This window comes from Rana temporaria, chromosome 1, assembly GCF_905171775.1.
Source record: "Rana temporaria chromosome 1, aRanTem1.1, whole genome shotgun sequence".
Taxonomy (NCBI): Eukaryota; Metazoa; Chordata; class Amphibia; order Anura; family Ranidae; genus Rana; species Rana temporaria.
The window spans coordinates 679,044,969-679,071,998 of NC_053489.1; the positions used below are offsets into that span (position 1 = coordinate 679,044,969).

Here is a 27,030-nt window from a genome sequence, read left to right on the forward strand (position 1 = left end):
AACAGCCATGAACCCGGCCGACGTGCCGCTTCCTGCAGATGACCCATTACAGGGCGTTGTTCACAGACTCGAGACGCATGAAGCTAATCAGGCTCAGGTGATGCGTTTCCTTCAGGATCTGGCTTCCCGCTTTGATCAGCTTCAGACCTCGTTGGGAGCCCCGAATCTACAACCCCAAGTACAACCAGCGGCAGCGGCTGCGCCCGTCGCACCAGTCGCATTCGCTGAAGCTACCACCTCCAGTCCGTTTTTCTGGAGACTCCAAGGCCTGCAGGGGGTTTCTTAGCCAGTGCACCATCCATTTTGAACTACAGCCTCAAAACTTCTTGTCTGATCGGGCAAAGGTAGCCTATATTATTTTCCTCCTTTCCGGTGAAGCTTTAGCCTGGGCTGCCCCTATGTGGGAGAGGAATGATCCGGTAGTTTCCAGCCTGTTCAACTTCCTAAAGCTCTTTCGGAACATCTTTGAAGAGCCGGCCCGGGCCTCTTCAGCAGCCAGTGCTCTGCTACGTCTCCGCCAAGAATCTCATTCAGTGGGTCAATATGCTCTTCAGTTCCGTATACTCTCAGCTGAATTGAGCTGGAACAATGAGGCCCTGGTCGCTACCTTTTTACATGGCCTCTCTGACCGAGTGAAGGACGAATTAGCGGGAAGAACCATCCCCGTCGGTCTGGACGATGTCATCTCCCTGTGCAATCAGATCGATATTCGTTTTCAGGAGAGGTCCATCGAGAAAAGACACCAGCACTCCCTAGGTCGTAGTCAGTCTGTGCTTCCCTCACTTCGTCCCGTGGACCATCCTCTGCCTGCTGAGGAACCTATGCAGCTGGGCCGGACCAGACTAACACCCAAAGAACGTGCTAGACGCAGAACTCTGGGCTTGTGCCTCTATTGTGGAGGCAAGGGCCATCTTCGTGCCTCCTGCCCGCTTCTCCCGGGAAACGCTCAGGTCTAATACATTTAGAAGGTGGAGTATTGGACCCAGAAACATCACCTTCCCGTCTGCTCCTTCCGGTGTCCCTTCATGTAGGCACTTCTCCCCTATCGATCTCTGCATATCTGGATTCCGGGGCTGCCGGCAACTTTATGGACTGGAGAACTGCTTCTTCTATGAAGCTTACCCTTTTACCCCTCACTACGCCGCTGGTAGTCTCGGCAATTGATGGCACTATTCTCCCAGGGGGTCCTATTCGCTTCCAGACACTACCCATTAGGATGTCGATAGGGATTCTCCACCAGGAGTGGATATCCTTTCTCATCCTACCTAAAGCCTCCACTCCCATTGTATTGGGCCTTCCTTGGCTACAGCTCCACTCTCCCCATGTGGACTGGGCTTCTGGGCAGATTCTGGCTTGGGGTCCTTCATGTTTCTCGTCATGTCTTTCCAAGGTGACTCCTAAGGGGGAACTTCCGGTTGCTACCACATCAGTATCTTCGGATCTTCCCACTGCTTACAGCGATTACCGGGATGTGTTCTGTAAGAAATCAGCCGAGGTGCTTCCTCCCCACAGATCTTTTGACTGTGCCATTGACCTTGTTCCTGGAGCAATTCTGCCCAGGGGTCGCACATACCCTTTGTCCATCCCAGAGACCCAGGCCATGTCTGAGTATGTCGCAGAAAACCTTGACAGAGGTTTCATTCGGAAATCGTCATCGCCTGCAGGAGCAGGGTTCTTTTTTGTTGCCAAGAAGGATGGTACCTTGAGACCCTGTATTGATTATCGAGGATTAAACGCTGTTACTATTAAGAATCGTTACCCCTTACCCTTGATATCTGAGTTGTTCGATAGGTTGAGGGGTGCCTCCATTTTCACTAAGTTGGATCTCAGGGGGGCGTACAACCTCATTCGAATACGAGAAGGTGATGAGTTGAAGACTGCGTTTAACACTCGAGACGGCCATTATGAGTATCTGGTCATGCCTTTCGGGTTATGTAATGCCCCAGCCGTGTTTCAAAACTTTGTCAACGAAATCTTCAGGGACCTGCTGTACCAGTTTGTTGTCATCTATCTGGATGACATTCTAATCTTTTCGGAAAATCTGCGTGTCCACAGGAACCATGTTCGCACTATACTCCAGCGCCTCAGAGAGAATAATCTCTATGCCAAACTGGAGAAATGCTCCTTTGAATGTTCTGAGGTCCTGTTTCTAGGATGCTTTGTTTCAAGCTTGGGCCTTCGTATGGATCCTGGGAAGGTCTTAGCCATTACCAATTGGCCTCTTCCTGCTAGCCTCAAGGCCACACAGCGCTTTCTTGGTTTCACAAATTATTATAGGCAGTTCATCAGGAATTATTCTTCCATTGCCGCGCCTATTATCGCTTTGACCAAGAAGGGTGCTAATGCCAAAGACTGGCCTCCCGAAGCTGTCTCTGCGTTTCACGATCTGAAACAGGCCTTCGTCTCTGGACCTCTTTTGAGGAGACCTAACCCTTAGGAGGCATTCTTTATTGAAGTGGACGCTTCTTCAGTGGGAGTGGGAGCGGTGCTTCTTCAACTTTTTGAGAAGAGACGTCAACCATGTGCGTTCTTTTCCAAAAAAAATTCTCAGGCAGAGAGAAATTATGCCATCGGTGACCGGGAATTTCTCGCAATTAAATTGGCGCTAGAAGAGTGGCGTCATCTTTTGGAGGGTTCTCCTCACTCCATAACGATCTTCACCGATCACAAGAATCTACAGTACTTACAGAATGCTAAACGTCTGAACCCCAGACAGGCCAGGTGGAGTCTCTTCTTTTCCCGTTTCAGTTTCACGATTACATACAAACCTGAGAGAGTGGGTAACCGCTCAAAGAGAACCAGGTAATCTGATTCCTGTGGTCCGAGCCAAGGGTGCAGGCAGTGCAATCAAAATGCAGGTTAGGATGAAGGAAAAAAGCTGGGACAGCCGCACTCCAAAAAAACTCCTCCTTTAATTAAAAATCACAAAATACATGCCACAGCAAAAAACAGCACAACAAAAGAAAAGCTGACGTTTCGCACTATGCCTTAGTGCTTCTTCATAGCTATGAAGAAGCACTAAGGCATAGTGCGAAACGTCAGCTTTTCTTTTGTTGTGCTGTTTTTTGCTGTGGCATGTATTTTGTGATTTTTAATTAAAGGAGGAGTTTTTTTGGAGTGCGGCTGTCCCAGCTTTTTTCCTTCATCCTAACCTACATACAAACCTGGTTCCTGCAACGGTCGGGCTGATGCGCTTTCTAGATCCTTTGACACCTTGGACGAAGATCTCACTCTTGAACCTGAGCCGATCATTCCAACTTCATGCATTGTTGCCCATTCTACCACCCTGGACTCAAAAATTCCTCCTGGTAAGACCTTTGTCCCCACTGAGCTAAGAGCCAAGATCCTTCGTTGGGGACATGATTCCAAGGTGGCGGGCCATGCTGGTTTCCTCCGGTCCTTCCTACTCATTAGTCGTCACTATTGGTGGCCAAATCTCCGCTCAGAGGTTAAAGACTATGTCAAGGCTTGTCATGTCTGTGCTCAGTTCAAATCCTCCACACAAGCTCCTGCTGGTCTCCTCATGCCCTTGCCCATTCCCAAGGAGCCCTGGGCTCACATTGCCATGGATTTTATCACCGATCTTCCACTGTCTGACGGTAATACGGTCATTTGGGTGGTAGTCGATCGGTTCTCCAAAATGGCACATTTTGTTCCCCTTCCTGGTCTGCTTTCTGCTCCTGCCTTGGTCCCCATTTTTGTTCGAGAGATTTTCCGTCTTCATGGGGTTCCTTCTCATATTGTTTCGGACAGGGGTGTTCAATTTATGTCTCGTTTTTGGAGAGCCTTTTGCAAATCCCTCAATATTGCTTTGGATTTTTCCTCTTCTTACCATCCTCAATCCAATGGGCAGACGGAGAGGGTTAATTAGGAGTTAGAGGTTTTTCTTCGTACCTTAGTCTCCGCTCATCATGACGATTGGTCCTCTACTTCCATGGGCGGAATTTTCCCATAACAATCATGTAAATACCAGTTCGCAGAGAACACCCTTTTTCTCAGTTTATGGAAGACATCCTCAACTTCCACTTCCCATGACCTGTTCTCTGGATATCCCAGCTTTGGCTTCAGCTCAAGAGTCATTCAATTCCATCTGGAGCGACGTCCATGATTCCCTCCGGGCAGCTGCCGACAAATTCAAAGGCTTTGCTGACCGCCGCAGGCATAAACCGCCTTCTCTTCAACCAGGGGACAAAGTCTGGCTCTCCACCAGAAACATCAAGCTCCGAGTTCCTTCTCTGAAGTTTGCTCCAAGATTCATTGGTCCATACACCATAATGGCTAAGCTGAATCCAGTTTGTTTCAAACTTCAGATTCCCAAAAACCTCAAAATCTCTAACTCCTTCCATGTTTCCCTTCTGAAGCCTTTAGTCCTTAATAGGTTCTCTCGTCCTCTCCCCACCACGGCACCAGTCTCTGAGGAGAATCAGGAATATGAGGTCAGTCAAGTTCTGGATTCCCGACTCTGTAGAGGCGCTCTTCAGTACCTTGTTCATTGGAAAGGCTTTGGTCCTGAGGAGAGGTCTTGGGTTCCTGCATCAGAGGTCTTTGCACCTCGTCTATTGAAGAATTTTCATCTGAAGTTTCCCTCTAAACCCGGACCCAGGCAGGGAAGGGGGAGGCCTCGTAAGAGGGAGGGTACTGTCATGAATATGCATCAAGTCTGTCTGCCTACCTGATCTCCATGTGTTCATTAGAGGCAGATCCTGTTCTGGTTTCCCTTCTTATCACTTCCTCTTCCTGTATGGCTCCACCCTAGTCCATCCCAGGAAGCCTATATTAACCTTTGCTCTACAGGTCTGCAGTGCTGTTCAACAGTGTTCCTATGCTTAGTTCCTGTCTGCAGTGTATTGCTAGTTCCTGGTTGCAGAGTGCTACGATCATCTTCCGTGTACCGTTTTGGCTTGTCCCCGACTTCCCTGTCTGCCTGTGGCCCTGACTATTTGCATGTTCCACGGTTATCCTTGTCTGCCTGTTGCCCTGACCTCGGCCTGTCCATCACCACTGTTTGTCCTGCTGGCTGCTTCCCCCTTCTCCCTGCGGAGTGTGACTTGAGGAATCCCGGGAACGCGACCTGGACCCAGTTGCGGCCAAGACCATCCCTACCACCAAGGGCTCTGGTGAATACAAAACTGGGTCTTAGACTCCGCGCCCTGGGTGATCTTGGGTTACGCTTCCTCCCTGCCAGCAGTAGTCGGCTATAGGGTTCACTTCCCTGTGGTGCATCTCTGACCCCTACAGGGTGCACTTGTCACCTGGCCACAGGTGACCTGACACTCAGCATGATTGGGCATGCTGAAGTCATGTGGTGCCTTTCCTGAGTTTTGACTGGATGTTACTCTTCACGGAGCATGATCAGTGTGACTGAAGAGTAGGAGAGTGGAAGAGGTGGGCGGAGAGTCTTGTGGGATCACCACTCCGACCACAAGCCCTGGCAAAGAGACCCACCCACCAATTCCAGAGTTTTGCGGGGCTCCTACAGCTGAAGGGGGTGACATTTGCAAGGTAGGGATTCATGTAGGAGACTTGCATGTGTGTATAAATACATTAACCACTTGCCGACTGCCCGCCGTCGTTCTACGACGGCTGTTTGAAGTGAAATATCGTTGTTATGGCAGCAACTAGCTGCCATAACCCCGGTGTCAATTTATTGATCGGGCGGTCAGTTTTCAGATAAAAGTGGTCTCGGTGGCAGATTCGCTGCAAGATCACTTTTTATCGGTGGCAGGAGAGGCCCCCCTCCCGCCGCACTCTGGTGACCTCTGCCGCTTACCGGAGCTGCCGGCAAGAGGCGATCGGATCCTTTTCCCTGTGTGATATGGTGCTGAGTGAGGGGAAGATAGCCCCCTCCTGGCTCCATACTATTGCAGGGTGGAAGGGACCGCAGAGGTGATCAAATACCACCAAAACAAATCTCTATTTGTGGGAAAAAAAGGACGCCAATTTTATTTGGGAGCCACGTCGCACGACCGTGCAATTGTCAGTTAAAGCGATGCAGTGCCGAATCGGAAAAACTGGCCAGGTCCTTTACCTGCATAAAGGTACGGGTCTTAAGTGGTTAACAATGATGTATACAAAACATCAAATATTGTGCAGTGTATATAAACTCTACATGTTGCATGTTTCGCAGTCACTTGATGTCCGCTTCCTCAGGAGCCATACATGGGCACACCATTTATTAAACGATGTATATGGAATATGTCACAGAACTAAAAACAAAGAAATAAACATTAGTATTTTTATAGATTGTGGAGAATATATTATTATTTACAGTTATATAGAGAAGAGTACATCCATCTGCAAATATATAACCATCATTCAAGACAATCTCACAGTGGATGCTGTGTCAGGTAGGTGGCCAAGAACCCATTTCAGGGAAGCAACCCACCCCAGGGGGAAACAAAAATGCAGGATGACCCACATGTAAATTGGTACAACCTAGGTAAAAATATTTAAATTAGACATATGTCAGTGTATTCATATTCTGGTCCACATGAAGTGGCCAGGTGGTATATATTGGACTATAGATATTATTACTTGTGTGTGTGTGTGTGTGTGTGTGTGTGTGTGTGTGTGTGTGTGTGTATATATATATACAGTGATGAAAATAAGTATTTGAACACCCTGCTATTTTGCAAGTTCTCCCACTTGGAAATCATGGAGGGGTCTGAAATTGTTATCGTAGGTGCATGTCCACTGTGAGAGACATAATCAAAAAAAAAATCCAGAAATCACAATGTATGATTTTTTTTAACTATTTATTTGTATGATACAGCTGCAAATAAGTATTTGAACACCTGAGAAAAACAATGTTAATATTTGGTACATTAGCCTTTGTTTGCAATTACAGAGGTCAAACGTTTCTTGTAGTTTTTCACCAGGTTTGCACACACTGGAGGAGGGATTTTGGCCCACTCCTCCACACAGATCTTCTCTAGATCAGTCAGGTTTCTGGGCTGTCGCTGAGAAACACGGAGTTTGAGCTCCCTCCAAAGATTCTCTATTGGGTTTAGGTCTGGAGACTGGCTAGGCCACGCCAGAACCTTGATATGCTTCTTACAGAGCCACTCCTTGGTTATCCTGGCTGTGTGCTTCGGGTCATTGTCATGTTGGAAGACCCAGCCTCGACCCATCTTCAAAGCTCTAACTGAGGGAAGGAGGTTGTTGCCCAAAATCTCGCAATACATGGCCCCGGTCATCCTCTCCTTAATACAGTGCAGTCGCCCTGTCCCATGTGCAGAAAAACCCCCCCAAAGCATGATGCTACCACCCCCATGCTTCACAGTAGGGATGGTGTTCTTGGGATGGTACTCATCATTCTTCTTCCTCCAAACACGGTTAGTGGAATTATGACCAAAAAGTTATATTTTGGTCTCATCTGACCACATGACTTTCTCCCATGACTCCTCTGGATCATCCAAATGGTCATTGGCAAACTTAAGACGGGCCTTGACATGTGCTGGTTTAAGCAGGGGAACCTTCCGTGCCATGCATGATTTCAAACCATGACGTCTTAGGCCCCATACACACGAGAGGATTTATCCGCGAATACGGTCCAGCGGACCGTTTCCGCGGATAAATCCTCTTGAGGATTTCTGCGGATTTTCATGCGATGGAGTGTACTCACCATCGCATTGAAATCCGCGCCGAAATCCTCTGGCGATGACGTGTCGCGCCGTCGCCGCGATTATGACGCGGCGACGTGCGCGACACTGTCATATAAGGAATTCCACGCATGCGTCGAATCATTACGACGCATGCGGGGGATCCCTTCGGACGGATGGATCCGGTGAGTCTATACAGACCAGCGGATCCATCCGTTGGGATGGATTCCAGCAGATGGATTTGTTTAGCATGTCAGCAAATATTCGATCTGCTGGAATCCATCCCAGGGGAGAAATATCCGCGGAAACAGATCCGCTGGAGTGTACACACCATAGGATCTACCTGCTGAAACCCATTTGCTGGGATTTTTCAGCGGATGGATTCTATCGTGTGTACGGGGCCTTAGTGTATTACCAACAGTAACCTTGGAAACGGTGGTCCCAGCTCTTTTCAGGTCATTGACCAGCTCCTCCCGTGTAGTCCTGGGCTGATTTCTCACCTTTCTTAGGATCATTGAGACCCCTCGAGGTGAGATTTTGCATGGAGCCCCAGTCCGAGGGAGATTGACAGTCATGTTTAGCATCTTCCATGATTGCTCCAACAGTGGACCTTTTTTCACCAAGCTGCTTGGCAATTTCCCCGTAGCCCTTTCCAGCCTTGTGGAGGTGTACAATTTTGTCTCTAGTGTCTTTGGACAGCTCTTTAGTCTTGGCCATGTTAGTAGTTGGATTCTTACTGATTGTATGGGGTGGACAGGTGTCTTTATGCAGCTAATGACCTCAAACAGGTGCATCTAATTTAGGATAATAAATGGAGTGGAGGTGGACATTTTAAAGGCAGACTAACAGGTCTTTGAGGGTCAGAATTCTAGCTGATAGACAGGTGTTCAAATACTTATTTGCAGCTGTATCATACAAATAAATAGTTAAAAAATCATAAATTGTGATTTCTGGAAAAAAATGTTTTGATTATGTCTCTCACAGTGGACATGCACCTACGATGACAATTTCAGGGTGTTCAAATACTTATTTTCCTCACTGTATATATATATATATATATATATATATATATATATATATATATATATATATATATCTCAATATACAAACATGTACCTGATTATAAAGAGACGTCTGTTCTATCCCCACAGTGTCATCTTGGTATATTGTACATGAGTAGCCCCTCTGGGTACAGGGAGGTCTGAAAATAACATTCAATGGTAGTAGTAATTACCGTATTTATCGGTGTATACCGCGCACTTTTTTGCCCTGAAAATCAGGGCAAAATGGTGGGTGCGCGATATACGCCGATACCCGCTTCCCGCACTGTGTTCGAACCACTGCACTGGCATATACCGAGCGCAGTACACTCGGGTATAGTCGGGGCAGGCTCGGCTCCACTCGCAGTCACGTCCTGTGCGTCCTGTACGTCCTTTACGCGAGAGGAGCCGAGCCCGACTATACCCGAGTGTACTGCGCTCGGTTTATGTCGGCGTAGTGGTTCAAACAGTGCGGGAAGCGGGGATCGAGCGGGGAGGACACCACGATGGCCGCAGAAGGACGCCGGACCGGACGAGGCCGCCTATGGACGTGATGGACAACGGGCAAGACACCGACGAGGGGCATCCAAACTGTAAGTATTTTTTTTTTCAGGAATTTTCCTTCAAGTTCGGGGGTGCACGCTATACGCCAGGGCGCGTTATAGCAAGATAAATACGGTATTCATCGACTGTGTCCTGATGAAATCATGGATATTATTATACAGATATGCAATTCATTGTTTATTGTTGTTGTTGTTGTTGTTTATTTTTATTATTTTATTATTATTATTTACCTAGATGTTTAACATATTGTGGCCAGAGGTAAAACTGATATATTCCATGTTTGTATATTTATATATACACACACACACACACACACACAGTAATAATATCTATAGTCCAATATATACCACCTGGCCACTTCATGTGGACCAGAATATGAATACACTGACATATGTCTTAATTAAATATTTTTACCTAGGTTGTACCAATGTGGGTCATCCTGCATTTTTGTGTCCCTGAAATGGGTTCTTGGCCACCTACCTGACACAGCATCCACGGTGAGATTGTCTTGAATGATGGTTATATATTGGCAGATGGATGTACTCTTATGTATATAACTGTAAATAATAATATATTTTCCACTATGTATAAAAATAATAATGTTTATTTCTTTGTTTTTAGTTCTGTGACATATTCCATATACATCGTTTAATAAATGATGTGCCCATGTATGGCTCCTGAGGAAGCGGACAGCAAAATCATCACCCCTAGCGCCAAAGTCAAAAGTCTCGGGGTCATCTTAGACTCTCACATGACATTGGATGCACAAATAGGGTCGGTAGTCAGCGGATCTCACCATCTGCTACGCCTACTTCGTAAACTGACTCCTTTTATTCCCAAAGAAGACATAGCGGCCGTTGTGGGAGCGATTGTAAACTCCAGATTGGACTATGCAAACGCCCTTTACCTCGGTCTCCCAAAGTTCCAAATCGCTCGTCTGCAAGTCGTTCAAAATACGGCCGCCAGACTTGTGACGGGAAAAAAACCATGGGAATCAATCTCACCTTCGCTGAGAACCCTTCATTGGTTGCCAGTAAAAGACAGAATTGCTTTTAAAGCACTCTGTCTAACGCATAGATGTATCCATGGGAATGCTCCCCATTATCTGTGCGAAAAAATAAAAGCTCACAACCCCAATCGCGTTCTACGATCCACCAACCAAAATCTGCTCCAAATACCTAAAGCCAGGTATAAGTCTAAAGGAGAATGAAGATTCGCGGTCCAGGGTCCCAGACTATGGAACACTTTACCAACCAGCATTCGGTTGAAGGAAAACCATTTAGCATTCAGGAGAAAGATCAAGACGCATCTCTTTTGATACCAAAGGAGACAGGAACAACAAGCGCCCAGAGGCGATTTAGTTCGCATGTGCCGCGCTATATAAGTTTTTAATTTCATTTCAAGTAACCGCGAAACATGCAACATGTAGAGTTTTATATACACTGCACAATATTTGATTTGTTGTATACATCATTGTTAATACAATGTTAATGATAAGCTGATTTATGGTTGTCACAATCAATATTTTATTGTAAATGTTTAAAAAAAAAAAAAAATGTTTTACTTTGTAATAAAAATATTTTACATTATAAATGTGACTGTCTATCAGTTGCTCATACGATGCCAGTATAGTCCAATACAGCCTCCCTTTTCTTTACAATATTTCAATGGGACGAAGGCATCATTTTGTAACATAAATATACCCAAGCACTTTAATACATTTAATGCAATAAAGCATCTGAGGCTAAAATTCACTCGCCTTTCATTCGCTTTCCCATTCATTCAATATCCAAACATCACCACACTGCTATGTTTATCATCCCAGCATCACCTGCCCGGGAGACACCTCTCTTTTATTAAAATCCCAGCAGGAAGTGATGTCACAGCATGTGACCTCCTCCATAGGAAGTGAGCTCACAGGGTGTGAGCTCCACCCAGCAGATGACCATATAAGGATATGTTAAATACAGCTAATACAATACATAGACATGCGCAGGATGAAAAGATTTGTTTCGTTTCGATTCGTTATTTAATTAAAATTGTTTCAATAAGTTTGTTACATTCGTTTTCGGGATTAATTTCGTATTTGAAAAAACGATACCGCATTCGAAAAAACTATACCGCATTCGAAATAATTCTACTGAATTTGAAAAAAAACTATCAAATTTGAAATAATGCTACCACATTTAAACTAATTCAAAATTCAAATAGCATGAAATCGAATTTAAATAGAAAAGATTAAAATAGAATTGAAAACACTAGAAAATAAAAGCATAGAAAAACAATAGCACAGAACAGAAAAAAAATATTTTATATATATATATATATATATATATATATATATATATATATATATATATATATATATATATATATATATATATATATATATATATATATATATATATATATATATATATTTATATAACATCTTATGAAATTCGAATTTCGTATGGAATGAAATCAAATTCCAATATAAAAGTTTAGAATAGAATAGAAAATAATAGAAAAGAAAAGCATTGAAAAACAATAGAACAGTATAGAAAAAAATATAATATATTCTATTCTAATCTTTTCTATTCGAATTCATTCTGTTCCAAATTCAAATTTCAGAAGATGATTTATAAGGATGTGATGTTGATCTCAGATGGTTTGGTTACCAAAGGTAACCACATAGGGGTTAGTGAACCTGAGAAACAAATGTTGTTGGTTAATGTTGCGTCAGGTAGTGAGAGCAGTTAGTCCCTGACAGACCCCGTGGAAGTAGGTCCCCAACAGTCCCAGGAGAGTAGGTCTGTGGGAGGAAAAAGAAGGATCCTGAGGCCAGAAGGGATAGAGGGATTAGTGGGAGCCCGCGGTTCAGGAAGAAATCTGGTGGAAGCACACACGGAAGAAGATGTGAGTGGAGTGCCCCTTTAGAGAAAAGGTTGGGCAGATTAGGACTCCTGCTGCTGATAGTTGGCACCGAGGCGCCACGGTGAAGTGTTGGTGGAAAAATACCCGGAAAAAATGGGCCTACGCAGCCAATGGCTGGCACAGAGGTGTCCCATTTGTGATGATGGGTCTATGTGTTCCTCCATCCGTTTCGAAACAGGGGGGGAGGATATGTGATGGTGGGACTCTGTGCTATAGGAAAGATTGCTAGTTTACGCCAGATTTTGGAGAGAAAGACACATTAATTGCACAGCTGTGTGTTGGGAGTTTTAGTTCTGACCTGACATGGCTCAGAGCCTCACCCAACAGACAGGAAGTCTGTTCCTGGGAATCAGGTGGATTCCCAATCCCTCTGAGAGGAGTCAGAGACGCTGCATGGGTGCAGCTAGAGCATGCATGTCTGCAGGAGGCAGATGTCGTTTGATGATTGAGCAGCAAGACGCTTATCAGGAGAAAGCGAGGTTTGAGCTTATCTCTAGGAAACTGTTTGTTCTGAGGAACAGAACTTAGGCCTAGGCTAAAGGCCTGAAAAAGCCGGATGGCAAGTATGAAAGCCAGGAGGCTAAACTGTTGAGTATGCAAGATGCAGAAATACTGTTGTGTTTGTGAACTTTTGTGCTTTTAAATAAAAGTGGGCTACCAGGCCCTTAAAAACTCAGTTCTGGACTGGTGTACTCACTGCAAAATGCATCTATAGCTGGAGTCTGATTATCCCAATCTTACAGTATATATAGATATATCTCTATATATACACTAATAATATTTTTTTGTAAATAAAAAGATCCTTACACAAAAATAACATTTAGATAAAGGTATTGGAGATTACAATCTTCCATAAACATTTTTTACCCTTTACTTTCTTTGTTCTTAGATAGTTCCCATGCTTAGGATGATTAAATCAGATGTTTATTTCAGGATGCAAAGATTGTTTGTTTATTTTTGATACTGAAAATTAAACTAATGATCACCTTTGGGAAATGATTGGCCCCCCACTGGGATTGATCGCCACCAAAGTAATTGATGAGAAGAGTATATAAAAGGTGAGAAGTCATCAGACGGAACGCTCAGCTGAACCTCTCCGGAGTATGGGCATACATGGAGGACTCCAACATACTCAGGAAGATGATCATTATAATACAAATCTTTATATTCCCAGGATAAATAGTGAGGAGAACAGTGCCAAGGTACAGTAAGTACTCTGATAATGTCACTGTATGAAGGGTGCATTTTACACACAGCTTCTGAAAGATCAAAACTGCTCTATGTAATGGGAGAACTAACAATACCAGTACTGATGTGTATATATTATGGATATTGTAATATATGATGTCTGTGATTTTATAATGTCAATGTATTGTGCTCTCCACAACATTCTTCTCCACTCTACGACCCTTATGCCGCGTACACACCATCACTTTATGTGATGAAAAAAAATGACGTTTTTAAAAACGTCACTTTAATTGACCGTGTGTGGGGGAAAACGTCGTTTTATGTCTTGTAAAAAACGACCAAAAAAAATTGAAGCATGCTTCAATTTTATGTGTCGTTTTTCAAAAGTGCACTTTTTACTTCACAGAAATTGACCGTGTGTAGCAAAAAACGTCGTTTTCTAAGACGTTTTTTCATCCACGCATGCCCAGAAGCTACTTATGAAGCAAGCTTCAATGGTAAAACGTGGTGGAACGTAACCTCACTTTGCAAGAACATTGTGAGAAAAACGATGGTGTGTAGGCAACTTCCTCTTTGAAAATTTAAGTTTCAAAAACGTCATTTTTTACTTCACAGAAAGTGTCGTTTTTTTTCATCACATAAAGTGATGGTGTGTACGCGGCATTACACTTCATTCCTAGACTGACTTTCACTGCCAATGTAACACACAGCATATTTCTCTACTGACTACCCGTGCACTGTGTACTCTCCACTGACTGCCACCAATGTAACAACACACACAATCTTTTCCCTGATCATTGGGGTTGATTTACTAAACCTGGAGCATGCGAAATCTGGTGCAGCTCTGTATAGAAACCATTCAGCTTCCAGGTTTTGTTGTCAAAGTTTAATGGAACAAGCTGAAGTTAGAAGCCAATTGGCTACCATGCAGATCTGCACCAGATTTCGCACTCTAAAATTTTAGTAAATTAACCCCATAGCGTTCTTTTCCTTTGACCGCCACTAATGTAACACACAAGTAGCATTCATCTCTACTGACTGCCACTGTAGTTCCGTTCTTCACTGTCTACTGACTGCCACTGTAGTTCCGTTCTTCACTGTCTACTGACTGCCACTGTAGTTCCGTCCTTCACTGTCTACTGACTGCCACTGTAGTTCCCTTTTTCACTGTCTACTGACTGCCACTGTAGTTCCGTTCTTCACTGTCTACTGACTGCCACTGTAGCTCCCTTTTTTACTGTCTACTGACTGCCACTGTGGCTCCCTTCTTCACTGTCTACTGACTGCCACTGTAGTTCCGTTCTTCACTGTCTACTGACTGCCACTGTAGCTCCCTTTTTTACTGTCTACTGACTGCCACTGTGGCTCCCTTCTTCACTGTCTACTGGCTGTTACTGTAGCTCCCTTCTTCACTGTCTACTGACTGCCACTGTAGCTCCCTTCTTCACTGTCTACTGACTGCCATTGTAGCTCCCTTCTTCATTGTCTACTGACTGCCACTGTAGTTCCATTTTAAAAGGTTTACTGACTGCCACTGTAGCTCCCTTCTTCACTGTCTACTGACTGTCACTGTAGCTCCCTTCTTCACTGTCTACTGACTGCCATTGTAGTTCCCTTCTTCATTGTCTGACTGCTACTCTAGTTCCCTTTTAAAAGGTCTACTGACTGCCACTGTAGTTCCCTTTTAAAAGGTCTACTGACTGCCACTGTAGATCCCTTCTTCACTGTCTAATGATTGCCACTGTAGCTCGTTTGGTGGAGGGGGGATTATGATGTGGGGTGGTTTTTCAGGGGTTGGGTTTGGCCCCTTAGTTCCAGTGAAGGGAATTCTTAAGGCGTCAGCATACCAAGACATTTTGGACAATTTCATGCTCCCAACTTTGTGTAAACAGTTTGGGGACGGCCCCTTCCTGTTCCAACATGACTGCACACCAGGGCACAAAGCAAGGTCCATAAAGACATGGATGAGCGAGTTTGGGATGGAGGATCTTGACTGGCCTGCAAAGAGTCCTGGACCTCAACCCGATAGAACAACTTTGGGATGAATTAGAGCGGAGACTGTGAGCCAGGCCTTCTCATACAACAACAGTGCCTGACCTCACAAATGCGCTTTTGAAAGAATGGTCAAACATTCCCATAGACACCCTCCTAAACCTTGTGGACGGCCTTCCCAGAAGAGTTGAAGCTTTTATAGCTGCATAGGGCGGGACCAACTCAATATTGAACTCTACGGACTAAGATTGGGACACCATTAAAATTCATGGGCGTGTAAAGGCAGGTGTCACAATACTTTTGACAATATGGTCTACTTAGTGAAATATGTTGATTGTCAGCTATTCTATTTTGAACATGTTGCTGCCTTATAAATGGCTGTAATATATATGTAGCAATACCCTCATAGGAGCCACTTTATAAGGTGAGACCTCTGTTCTTTGCCCCTCTGACACACCAGGTTGAGTGTACAAACATACAGTACATTTACAGGAAATCACTGAAAAAAATACTTATAGGTAGATTCAGAAAGAGTTAGGCCGGCTTATCAGTAGATAAGCCGACCTAACTCAGAATCTACGCCGACCTATGTTTAAGCGTATGCTCAAACAGAGATCCGCTTAAACATATCTAAGATACGACGGCTTGCGCCGTCCTATCTTAGATTGCAATATTTCGGATGGCCGCTAGGTGGCGCTTCCATTGCGCCGAAGATACGCCGATTCACGAACGTACGCCCGGCCGCAGTAGTTTTACGCCGTTTCCGTAAGGCATTAGCAGGCCTAAAGTTATTCCATCTATTAGGTGGAATAACGATGTTAAAGTATGGCCGCCATTGCGGCCGCGAGATTCAAATTTTTTACGTTGTTTGCGTAAGTCATCCGCAAATCGGGATTTACGTTGTTTACGTCCACGTCTAAATCAATAGGCCCGTGCGGCGTACTTAGCCGCAATGCACACTGGAAAATGTAGGCACCCGGCGCATGCGCATTAAAAAAAAAACGTAAAAAATGTGAGGTCAAACCTCATTACCATAAAACACGCCCCCCTCCAACACATTTGAATTCGGCGCCCTTACACCCGCCCACTTTAGGCTACGCCGCCGTATATTAGCAGGCAAGTACATTGAGAATCATGTACTTGCCTAGCTAACTTACGGCGGCGTAGCCTAAACAGGCTAAGCTACGCCAAAGCAAGTTTGCACCCATGTACCTGAATCTACCTATTAATACCCAACAGTGGTGCTACAGTATATCAAAGAAAGCAGGCACCAAGCCTAAACTTAATACACTGTCACACAATATGGTTGATAACTACTCAAGCATAAAATGGATTAACAATGGTAATAACACAATTTAGCATACAAAGTGATAAACAGTAAAGACTAGGCATAAGATGATATGTCGTTAAGATCTGCATTAACAGTAGCAAGGCCATCTCAAGTGCTGCAGTGAACAGTAGTAAAGTTTAATCTACCGAGTGCTGGAATTATACTGACTGGGCGCATTTATGGTGGCAATGCTAGTCCTAGACCTACTGGGAAAACATTGTCCAAATAAAAAGAAGGATGGTAGCAGAGGGGGCAGCGGAACAAAGATGCTTGCCGAACAATCATTACGGGAGGGACAGTCCTTTATGAGAAATGTTTCTGATGGCTATCGTTGGGGCCCTTTTAAGAGCATCTTTGCACTTAACGACAGTCCCAGTTAACTAGTGTAGTATGAAAGTGTCGTATTGATTGGATACACTCAGGGCCAGATTCACAAAGAGATACGATGGTGTATCTCGAGATATGCGGCGTAAGTGTAGATGTGCGCCGTCATATCGATGCGCGGTACCCACAGAAGCACATACACGCGAACTTAGGCTTCACCCGTCCAACGCAACTGTCCTCCGCCGGCGAAACTTAGGCGCATATTTAGGCTAGGCGTATTCTTCGTTCCCATTGATTTGCTATTCAATTATGCAAATGAGGGAGAAATGCCGATTCACATGCGTACGATTGTCCGTCGTAGGCTACGCGCGGTGCGCGTAAGCTGCTCGCCCGATCTAAAGTTACCCTTCATAAAAGCAGGGGTAACTTTGCAACGGACTTGCACAGGTCAGCTGGAGAGCAGCAACAGCAGCAGCGTGACAGAGGAGCTGAGCAACAACACTTGCAGGACAACACATCTGTGTGCCAACATGTCAGGGGCAGCCGTGGTCATAGTACTACGGCGTCTACAAGCACGCAGGAGGAGGAGGAGGGCACAGGAGAGGGTACCCCGAGATCGCATGGACCTCTTTGGCATGGTTGAATCGGAGGTGTTTCGCTTGTTGAGATTTGACACTGAAGCCATCATGGAAATAGTACGATCCCTGCAGGATGACCTCACCAGCCCAACACATCGATCACAAGCAGTGCCGCCACTGCTCAAGGTCATGGCAACCCTGCATTTTTTAGCCAGTGGATCATTTCAAAGAACCAGTGGAAATTTGGCTGGGATGTCCCAATCCACAATGAGTAGGTGCGTGCACCAAGTTGTACCCGCTATCCTGAGACGGATGTCCCACCACATTGTGAGACCCACCCAGGAGGTCCAGCAGGCGAAGGCAAGAACCGATTTCTATAAAATAGCCAGATTTCCACGCACTGTGGGGGCCATTGATTGTTCTCATGTGGCACTCCAGCCCCCCCGTGACGCTGAGCATATGTACCGTAACAGGAAGAATTGGCATTCAATTAATGTACAAGTAATAACCGATGCTCAAGGCCTCATATGGCACGTCTGTGCTAAACACCCTGGGGCCACCCATGACAGCTTTATCTACCGGCAAAGCGACATCCCAGGACAATTTGAACAGAACGTGTATGGGGACAGCTGGCTGGTTGGTGAGTGACATGGGTGTCAGGCATGACTGTCCCCCCCATGATGCAGACATCACGAGGGGCACATGCATGACTAACCTCCTCCTGTCTTTTCCCTTCCAGGTGACTCTGGATATGCCCTGGGACCCCACCTGATGACCCCATTCCGGAACCCACAAACACCAGGAGAAAGAAGCTACAACGAGGCTCATATACGTACCCGGGGAGTGGTGGAGTGCACGTTTGGCCTCCTGAAGTCACGGTTCCGATGCCTAGATAGGTCTGGGGGTACACTGTTGTATGCCCCAGACTTTGTGTGCCAGATTATTGGTGCATGTTGCATTCTGCACAATTTCGCCATGAGAAGGGGCCTGCAGGTTGAACTCCGTCATGACCTGACCCCCGAACCAGACATTCCCCCCCCCAACCGAGGGTCCCCCGTCTGCTGAGGGAAGAGCAGTCAGGAGATGCCTCGTGGTAGGCTTATTTTCACGTGCAACACGCACATGAAACATGTCACAATGAGAATGCACGCATGCACCCCACTGTGGTCCCTAACACCCCCCCTCCCCCAAACCACAATAAATTGGATTAGACCGAAGTACACCGCGCGGTACTTGGGAGCAGCAACGCCACGTCAAGGCTCCAATTATGTTGCTGTATCTTTCTCTGAAAATATTTAAAAAAAAAAATATCCCGAATAATAATAAAATAAATACAACTCCAATCGAGTATCATAATAACATAATATCACTCATATCATGAGTATCAGTTAATAACCAAAAATCATATCGAGTATAAAAAGAAAATATTCGAACTGGCACTCATCTGGCCCGACGTGGACTACGCCTAGTGCCAAGGCTCCGTGCCCTCTGTTGCCTGGGGGCAGCCGCGGGTGGGGGGGTGGGTCATTGGGAGGAGGAACATCCCCCGGTCTCTCCCTGGCTGCCTGGATACCCTCTAAAGCCAGGGCTATGCGGGTGAGGACCGCAGTGGTCTGATTCCCCACCGCCTCAATGGCTGCTGTATTGGCCTGTATGGCCACTCCCAGGCTCCTGACCTCTGCCACAAGGCCTGAATTTGTGTCATCCAGGTCCCTAACGCAGGTCACCAACGCAGTGCTGTTGGCACTGACCTCCTGCACATTTTCGGTCATGGTGGCAGTGAAAGCAGCCTGGGTCTGCTGCATGGAGGCCAGGCTGGCTGCCACCCGGTGCATATCACATGCCACAGAACCCACATGGTGGGTCTGTCTGGCCAGGTCCATAGCCAAAGTGGCTTCTAAGGCGTCAGGATCACCCCTCGTCTTCCTAGTTGCCTTCCTGGGTGCAGGTGAGGCTTGGGGACGAATGTATGGGGAGGCCCCTGAGGGCACTTCCCTTAGGGAGGATGGGCTTCCCAAAAGGTCGGAGGCCCTTAGGGGGCTTCCCAAAAGGGTGGAGGCCCTTAGGGGGGATCCCACATTTGAGGGCCTTGGGGGGGTTACAATGAAGTTTGAGTCCCTTGGGGGGGTATCCCCTATGGAGGTGGAGGTATGGGAGGGTCCAGCGACGGTGGTCTCATCCCCCAGATATATGCCATCATCCAGGTGCCCGTGCTCCTCCTCCACTTCCTCTAATGGAGAGGTGTGGACACTGGTATCCTGGGATGGGGTTGGTTGCCCAGCAGCCGAGGATGGGCCCGCTTCATCCTGCACATCTGTGGATGACACAAAACATTCACATGTTGGTGGACCCACACACTTGTCACATATTCACTCCCCCCCCCACATGCTAGACACCAGATAAAAGATAAAACACACTCACCTGTCCTCAAGGGCTGATCAACTGACTCGAAGCCCTCCAGGCCCTCCACCTGCTCCTTCTCCAGGCACCTGGCAATGACCTCCTCATCAGGTGTCAGTCTTATCTTCAGGGCTGGACCACCTCCGGTGCCCCTTCTGTGTTTCTTGATCTTGGCCACCTTCTCCTTCACAAGACGCCGCAGGTCGTTGATCTTCTTGGCTATCTTGTCTGGGGTCCGGTTGGCATAGCCAAGGACACTCACCTCCGCTGCAATCTGTGCCAAGATTTGATCCTTACGGACCTTGCTGATCGAGCCACTTTCCTTGCCGTGGAGGAACTTATTATATTTTCGCATGGCATCAATAATGACCGCCTTCTCCTCAATACTAAAGTTTTTATCCCTCCTATCCTTAGACGCAGCCTCAGACATCTTTTTGGATAAGAAGAAAGCAAAAGTAGCCACACCAAACGACCAAAACCAGCAGGTGTACTTTTGAACTTGACTGGCGCATGTCTGGGCGGATTTATGCCCTGGGCGGAAACGGTGGGCTGGGTTATCGTGGGGGAATACGATAGGCGAATTGGGGCGCATGCGCAGTGGGACGCGGGGCATGCGATCACGTGACGGCGCATGCGCCGTTCGTTCGGACCTTAATTTGCATGGGGTCACGCTTCATTTAAATGGATCACGCCCACCTCCTTCCCACTTTGAATTGCGTCGGGTTACGCCGTCTAAATTACGTTACGATGGCGCATCGCAGCGCGCATTTGCTTGCTGAATAGGCTGCTTGCCTCTCTAAGTTTCGACGGTGTAGTGTATCTGCGTTGCGCTACGCCCGCCTAATTATGCGCTGAGCTACGTGAATCTGGGCCTCAGTGTCCTGCTCTCAGTGGCTCAGTCTGCTAGCAGTGTCAATAGTGGGCAGATAACCCTGTCACCAGTCCCCGGGATTCTGCTGAGGACCCTCACTGTATAAGGGGGTCCCCTCAGTCTCTCTCTGAAAAACTCTGGTGATAAGCTCAACTCTCCCTCTTTCGTCAGCACCAAGACAAAGAACTTCCGCAGGCCATTTCCAAAATCCTGTCCCCACTCCTCCTACCCCACAGTGTCCATTGGGATATGTAGTCCAAAGAGTCTATTCATTCCATTATTTGGCTGTCCTCTCAAACTACTACTCCCAGGATTCTTAGCGCTCTGCATAGAAGTCTATGGCCCCGTACACACGGCCGAGGAACTCGACGTGCCAAACACATCGAGTTCCTCGGCGAGTTCAGCCCTGAAGCCGCCGAGGAGCTCGGCGGGCCGAGTTCTCCCATAGAACAACGAGAAAATAGAGAACATGTTCTCTATTTTCTCGACGAGTTCCTCGGCGGCTCCATCGGGCCGAAAGTGTACACACGACAGAGTTTCTCGGCAGAATCCGGCTCTGACCGAGTTTCTCGCTGAATTCTGCCGAGAAACTCTGTCGTGTGTACGGGGCCTCTGAGTTGCTCAGCTTTAGCTCTCCCCCTACTGTATCTCAGCAGGAGAGAAGAATAAAAGGCAATATCTCCTCCATATTTCTGTTTTCCAGCACCTGACACTGGGGCAGATCCACAAAAAGAGTACGCCAGCGTATCTAGTGATACACCGGCGTACTTTCAAATTTCCCGCGTCGTATCTTTGTTTTGAATCCTCAAAACAAGATACGACGGCATCTGGGTTAGATCCGACAGGCGTACGTCTTTGTACGCCTTCGAATCTTAGATGCAATTCTTCGGCGTCCGCTGGGTGGCGTTCCCGCCGTATTCTGCGTCGAGTATGCAAATGAGCTATTTCCAACGATCCACGGCGCATTCTTTTACGTTGTTTCCGTTCGGCTTTTTTCGGCGTATAGTTAAAGCTGCTATTTGGTGGCGTACGCAATGTTAAGTATGGCCGTCGTTCCCGCCGTCGTTTCCGTGAAAGCCCTCGGTCTTTCACACTGAGACTGCAGGGCAGGAGTTTTTCAGGCGGTATTTAGGCGCTATTTTTGCGCTAAAACACCTGAAAAACTCCTCAGTGTGAAAGGGGTCTTAAAATAAAAATGACAAAACTACAACCAAGTGTGAAAGAATGGTGTATGATTATACCATAAGGATAATCCAATATTTATTACTGAAAATGTCCCAAATTGAGTATCATAAGTGAATAGGAGAAAACATTGTGTATCACCCTGCTCCTGTTGAACAGGCGCTGCTTTAAATTTAGTGGGGTCTGGGCTGTTATTTGGCTCAGACAATAATGATTAAGGGCAATTTAGCCTCTGTTTCAGCCATGACTGTGCTGGGAGTATCCAACATTGTTCGCCTGGGGGTGTCGTTACCACTCCAGGCCAAGGGTGGCAGCAGCAAGGTCAAGGTGTATTGGGTATTCCCCTCGGCAGCGAATCAGTGGGGAGTGGTTGCTCGCTGTGCATTCCAGGGAGGGGCACTTAAGAGACAGACGCTTTTGGGCCGGGGTCGTCGGTCTGCCGTCCCACGCGCCTCGTGGCCCGCCTGGCATGAGGTGCGTGTCCTGAATCCTGGTTCTGGGACCACGTTGGCCCGGGGCTGTGACTTTGTTTGTAGGCCCAGTAGTCTGGCTGGGGCCTGCCTTGCAAAGGTGATCCTGTGCTGTCTGTCCTGCGGGAGGAGGCCACTTGATGAAGGAACCCAGGGGAGGACCTATCCTGGAGGGGGCCATGCAAGAGGCTGGTACCTTAGGAGAAGGCCTGGAGACGTCATTGAAGGATGCACCATACACTGAGAGGCTTGACAGTATCGCCTGTCGGGCCTAAAAGTTTTACCAAAGCTAAGCTGGAGAGATCTAGGTGCTGAATCCTGTGGCAGAGGATTCCGGATCAAAGTGTCTCCTCATAAATAAAGGTCTGTGGCAGAGACTGTACTTTACTTCATGCGCCATCCTGGCTGCTAGGCCAGTGAGAGGGACCTATCCGGGTGAGCAATACCCACTCCTGGATAGAGTGGCGACAATAACGGTTTGCTGGAAGCAGGAGTGTTTCCTATTTGTGACTAAGCACCTGAACCCCTCATCCTTCTTTTCTATTGAAGTTCTGCAAAATAAATCTAAGAAAAAGAAGTGCATTGTGTGGACATTGAAATTCTTCGGACTCTCCTTTTACCCTGGACAGCGAGAATATAGAGGTAACGTGCCACCCAAAAATAACCAGCAGCTCCTCCGGGGTAATGCTACAATAGAAACGTCCGCTAATAATAAATTATGTTGAACAAAGTCCTTAGACACAATGTGCATAAAATTTAGTGCAATCAATAGCGTATTCCACCACCACAAATTGTGTGCCAACACCACATAGATTACGCGCTTACCAAAAGGCAAGCTAGATAAGCTTGCGGCTATATACCCAACCAGGGCTTTTATCCAGAGGGTTCTGAGGCGGCAACTTCCGGTGGTCAGTATGGTGGAGGAGAGGTATACAGCAGATAGCCAGGATAACTCGATCATTCAATAATCATGGAAAGTGGTCGAATGTTACCCAAAATGCAAAGGAACTCACGTGTAAATTCGGTAAAATGGCATTTATTATAAATAGAAACACTTACAGCAGTAAGGAGATAAAAAGCAGCAAATAGCCGGCCGGCTTGCGAACGCCCGTCCGCTCAGACACAATGACATCAGCACGTCAACTCCTCCCAATGCGCGTTTCGTCATATAATGACATCAGAAGACTTATTTTTATTTTATTTTTATTTTATTTAATTTTTAGTAGCTTCTTGTGTTAGCGCAGTATTTTCTCACTGTTATTCAGATACACTTTACATACAGTATAATGCTGGGTGCAAAAATATCAACTATCACTTTTTTCACAGGCGTTACGTCAAAGGAATGAAACAATTGTCGTAGAAGTCCTGGTTGTTGGGTTTGATGGGTTTTATGAATACAGAATTCCACTTTTCCTTCTCTTATTGATTATCTACATCGTTACCTGCATTGAGAACGTCCTGATCATCTCTGTAATATGGAAAAGTCCTCATCTCCACACCCCCATGTACTTCCTGATCAGCAATTTATTCCTTTGTGAGTTTGTTGGAACCACAAGTGTTGATCCTTCTGTGCTGGAAAACATCCTATGGGGAAGAAGCGTTGTTCCTTATGTTGATTGTATCATCCAGATAAATGTAGTGATCGCTATTTTAGTCATTGAGACTTTTCTGCTGACGCTAATGTCCTATGATCGATATTTGGCGATCTGTCAACCATTGAGATATGCTGCTCTCATGCACAATAGACTGTGCCTATATCTCGTCATTGGCTTTTGGTTGTCTTCAGTTGCAGTTGTAGCCGTTTATTTTTACTTCTTTTTGGGTCTAAAATTTTGTGCCCCTATTATCATCAATTATTTTTTTTGTGAATGCACTGCATTCTCTATTCCAGTGTGCGTTATATCAAGTACCAGACCCTTTTACATATTTTCCTGGGTGATAACTTATCTGCTTAATCTACCTTTTGGGTTTATTGTCTTGTCCTACATACTGATCATAATCTCCATCCTCAGGATAAAGTCATCAGCCGGGAGACGGAAGGCCTTCTCTACCTGCAGCTCCCATCTCCTGGTGGTCTCTTTATATTTCGGAATACCATTTGCTACATATGCACTGACACTGTCTAATACATTGACTGACAGCGTTTATAACGGACTCACCTTTATATACTTTTTGGTGCTTCCCATGTTAAACCCCATCATTTACACTTTAAGGAATCAGGACATTCATAAAGCTTTAAAGACATCAGTAAACGACATGAAAGAATATTGTGCTGTTAAAGGACAATCAAGATGAGGAAAATTACAAGCTGGTGGACACAATGTTGTGAACACCAGTATTATATGTTGCAATTATCTTTTCTTTGTCAATGCTCTCTAGGTTGTTTGGTAGTGTATTACATCTTGTGTTCCCTTGACTGACTTCCAGAAAAATCCTTGGTGTCTGTTTAGCTGAAGTATTGGTAATCATAAGTCATATTATTTGATGTTTTCTCTTTTTTTTTTGTGTTGATTTATCTCTTTTTCTTGTTGGCTTTGTGAAGTATAATATTTTAACAAACGATAACGAAAGTTCAAGAAACGAAAACCGAAAGATCCAACATAAAAAATGCTTTATTTTCGTTTTCGTTGTGGTAAAAATTCGATATAGAGAGATTCGACATTATAGGGAAAAGATTCAACATCATAGAGAAAAGATTCAACATTATAGAGAAAAGATTCGACACTATAGAAATAATAGATTCGACATTACAGAGAATAGATTTCGATTTATGAGAAAATAGATTCGACATTATAGAGAATAGATTTGACATTATTACTAGTCATACAACATTAGAATTCTTGTAGGCAGAATATTCAAACGGAAATGTACGATTTGACGTAAAGATTCGACGTTCCGTCAAATATTCTTTTGACCATTCGACAGAAACCAAAAAGATTTGACGTTCCGGCGACTATTCTTTTGACCATTCGACAGAAACCAAGTATTATTGGATTTTCGGACGAAAGCTATTCCCAACGAAAAACGAAATAAATCAAAACGATTTTCAGGAGTAACTAAATAAATTTATTTTCCAAACGAAAACGAAAAAACGAAACAAAATATTCCAGTCTGCACATGTCTACTTATTACTGTTCAATAATTCATCATTCAGTTTCTGGACACTCTTTTTTTTCACCAATGGAGTCTTGCCATGCTTAGTGGAGACTGATGTTCTTGGAGTCTTGCCATTCTTTGTTGAGACTGTTGTTCCTGGAGTCTTACCATACTTGATAGAAACTGTTGCTAGTGAAATATTGCCATTCTTCGTAGAAATTGTTGCTCTTGGAGTTTTCCATACTTGGTAGATGTGGTTTCTCTTGGAGTCTTGCCATGCTTGGTGGAGACTGTTGTTCTTGGAATCTTACCATCCTTGATAGAGACTGTTTTTCTCTTGGAATCTTGCCATTCTTTGTAGAGACTGTTGCTCTTGGAGTTTTCCATACTTGGTAGATTTGGTTTCTCTTGGAGTCCTGCCATGGTTGGTGGTGACTGTTTATCAAAGATGGTAAGCCTCCAAGAATAACAGTCACCACCAAGCATGGCAAGACTCCAAGAGAAGCCACATCTACCAAGTATAGAAAACTCCAAGAGCAACAGTCTCTACAAAGAATGGCAAGATTCCAAGAGCAACAGTCTCTATCAAGGATGGTAAGCCTCCACCAAGCATGGCAAGACTCCAAGAGAATGGATAGGGAGGGTACCGCACTTAGGAGCAAAATGTGTGGAGGATGAGGCAAAAAACTTGGGTGGTAAAGATTCCAAAAATAAATGTATATACTCAAAATCCCAATGAGTGTGACTGAAATAAAACAATAATATAGACTGCAGCCCCCCTAATGAGTAATCCCCTAGGGGACACAGAAATAAGTAAAAAAAGTGAAGGGGTCGTGGCGCTGTCTCAACTAGAGGCTGAATGTACCAGGTTAGTGGTACAGTACTATCTTGAATGTGATCCAAATGTGAGTGAGTAGTGGATCTAATCAATACAAGTGCCTGAGTGTATTAATACGTGAGTGCCTATATGACATGTATTAAACACTCTAATAAACGTGTAATGAGGACATAGTAAATAATATGCACCAAATGCTGGAGATGCAAATTAAGATGTGGCACTTGGCCACAAGGGTGGTGAGCCACTAGGTGTACTGCTAAAATAGCCACCAGGGGCCAGTATAATCAATTAATAAATAATATATATAAGGGTTGACAGTGACCGCCTTGCAGCGGTGAGTGAATACTGGATCAAAGACACCAACGCAGCAATGAATAACCGGTAGGTGTGTAACACAACAGTGAAAAATATAAGTATAATGAAATAGTCCAATATGCTAAGGACTCAGCAATAGATCGACAGTCCACATAAATATCAAAGGTGAATGTGTTCGTGAACCGGTGCACCCACTCTGGGTGATAAATCACAATATGCAGTTGTGTGGATTCGCACAGTGGTTCCGGTGCTCCCCCTCCTGGGTCCCTACTCACCGGAGGCACTCACCCCTGCAGGGGTAAAGTGCAAGTATATGTGCTCTCCA

General features: G+C 45.4%; 1 protein-coding gene across 1 annotated transcript; it reads left to right on the forward strand.

The window, feature by feature from the left end:
* The first annotated feature begins 23,788 nt into the window (after window positions 1-23,788).
* On the forward strand, window positions 23,789-24,962 carry LOC120925083 (olfactory receptor 10A7-like). The gene has a single exon (XM_040335962.1). The coding sequence runs from the start codon at window positions 23,960-23,962 to the stop codon at window positions 24,749-24,751; it is 792 nt and encodes a 263-aa protein (XP_040191896.1). The 5' UTR covers window positions 23,789-23,959; the 3' UTR covers window positions 24,752-24,962.
* The last annotated feature ends 2,068 nt before the right edge of the window (window positions 24,963-27,030 follow it).

Excerpts from the sequence above, each read along its gene's own strand:
- LOC120925083 (XM_040335962.1), top strand. The coding sequence starts at position 23,960 with ATGTACTTCCTGATCAGCAATTTATTCCTTTGTGAGTTTGTTGGAACC.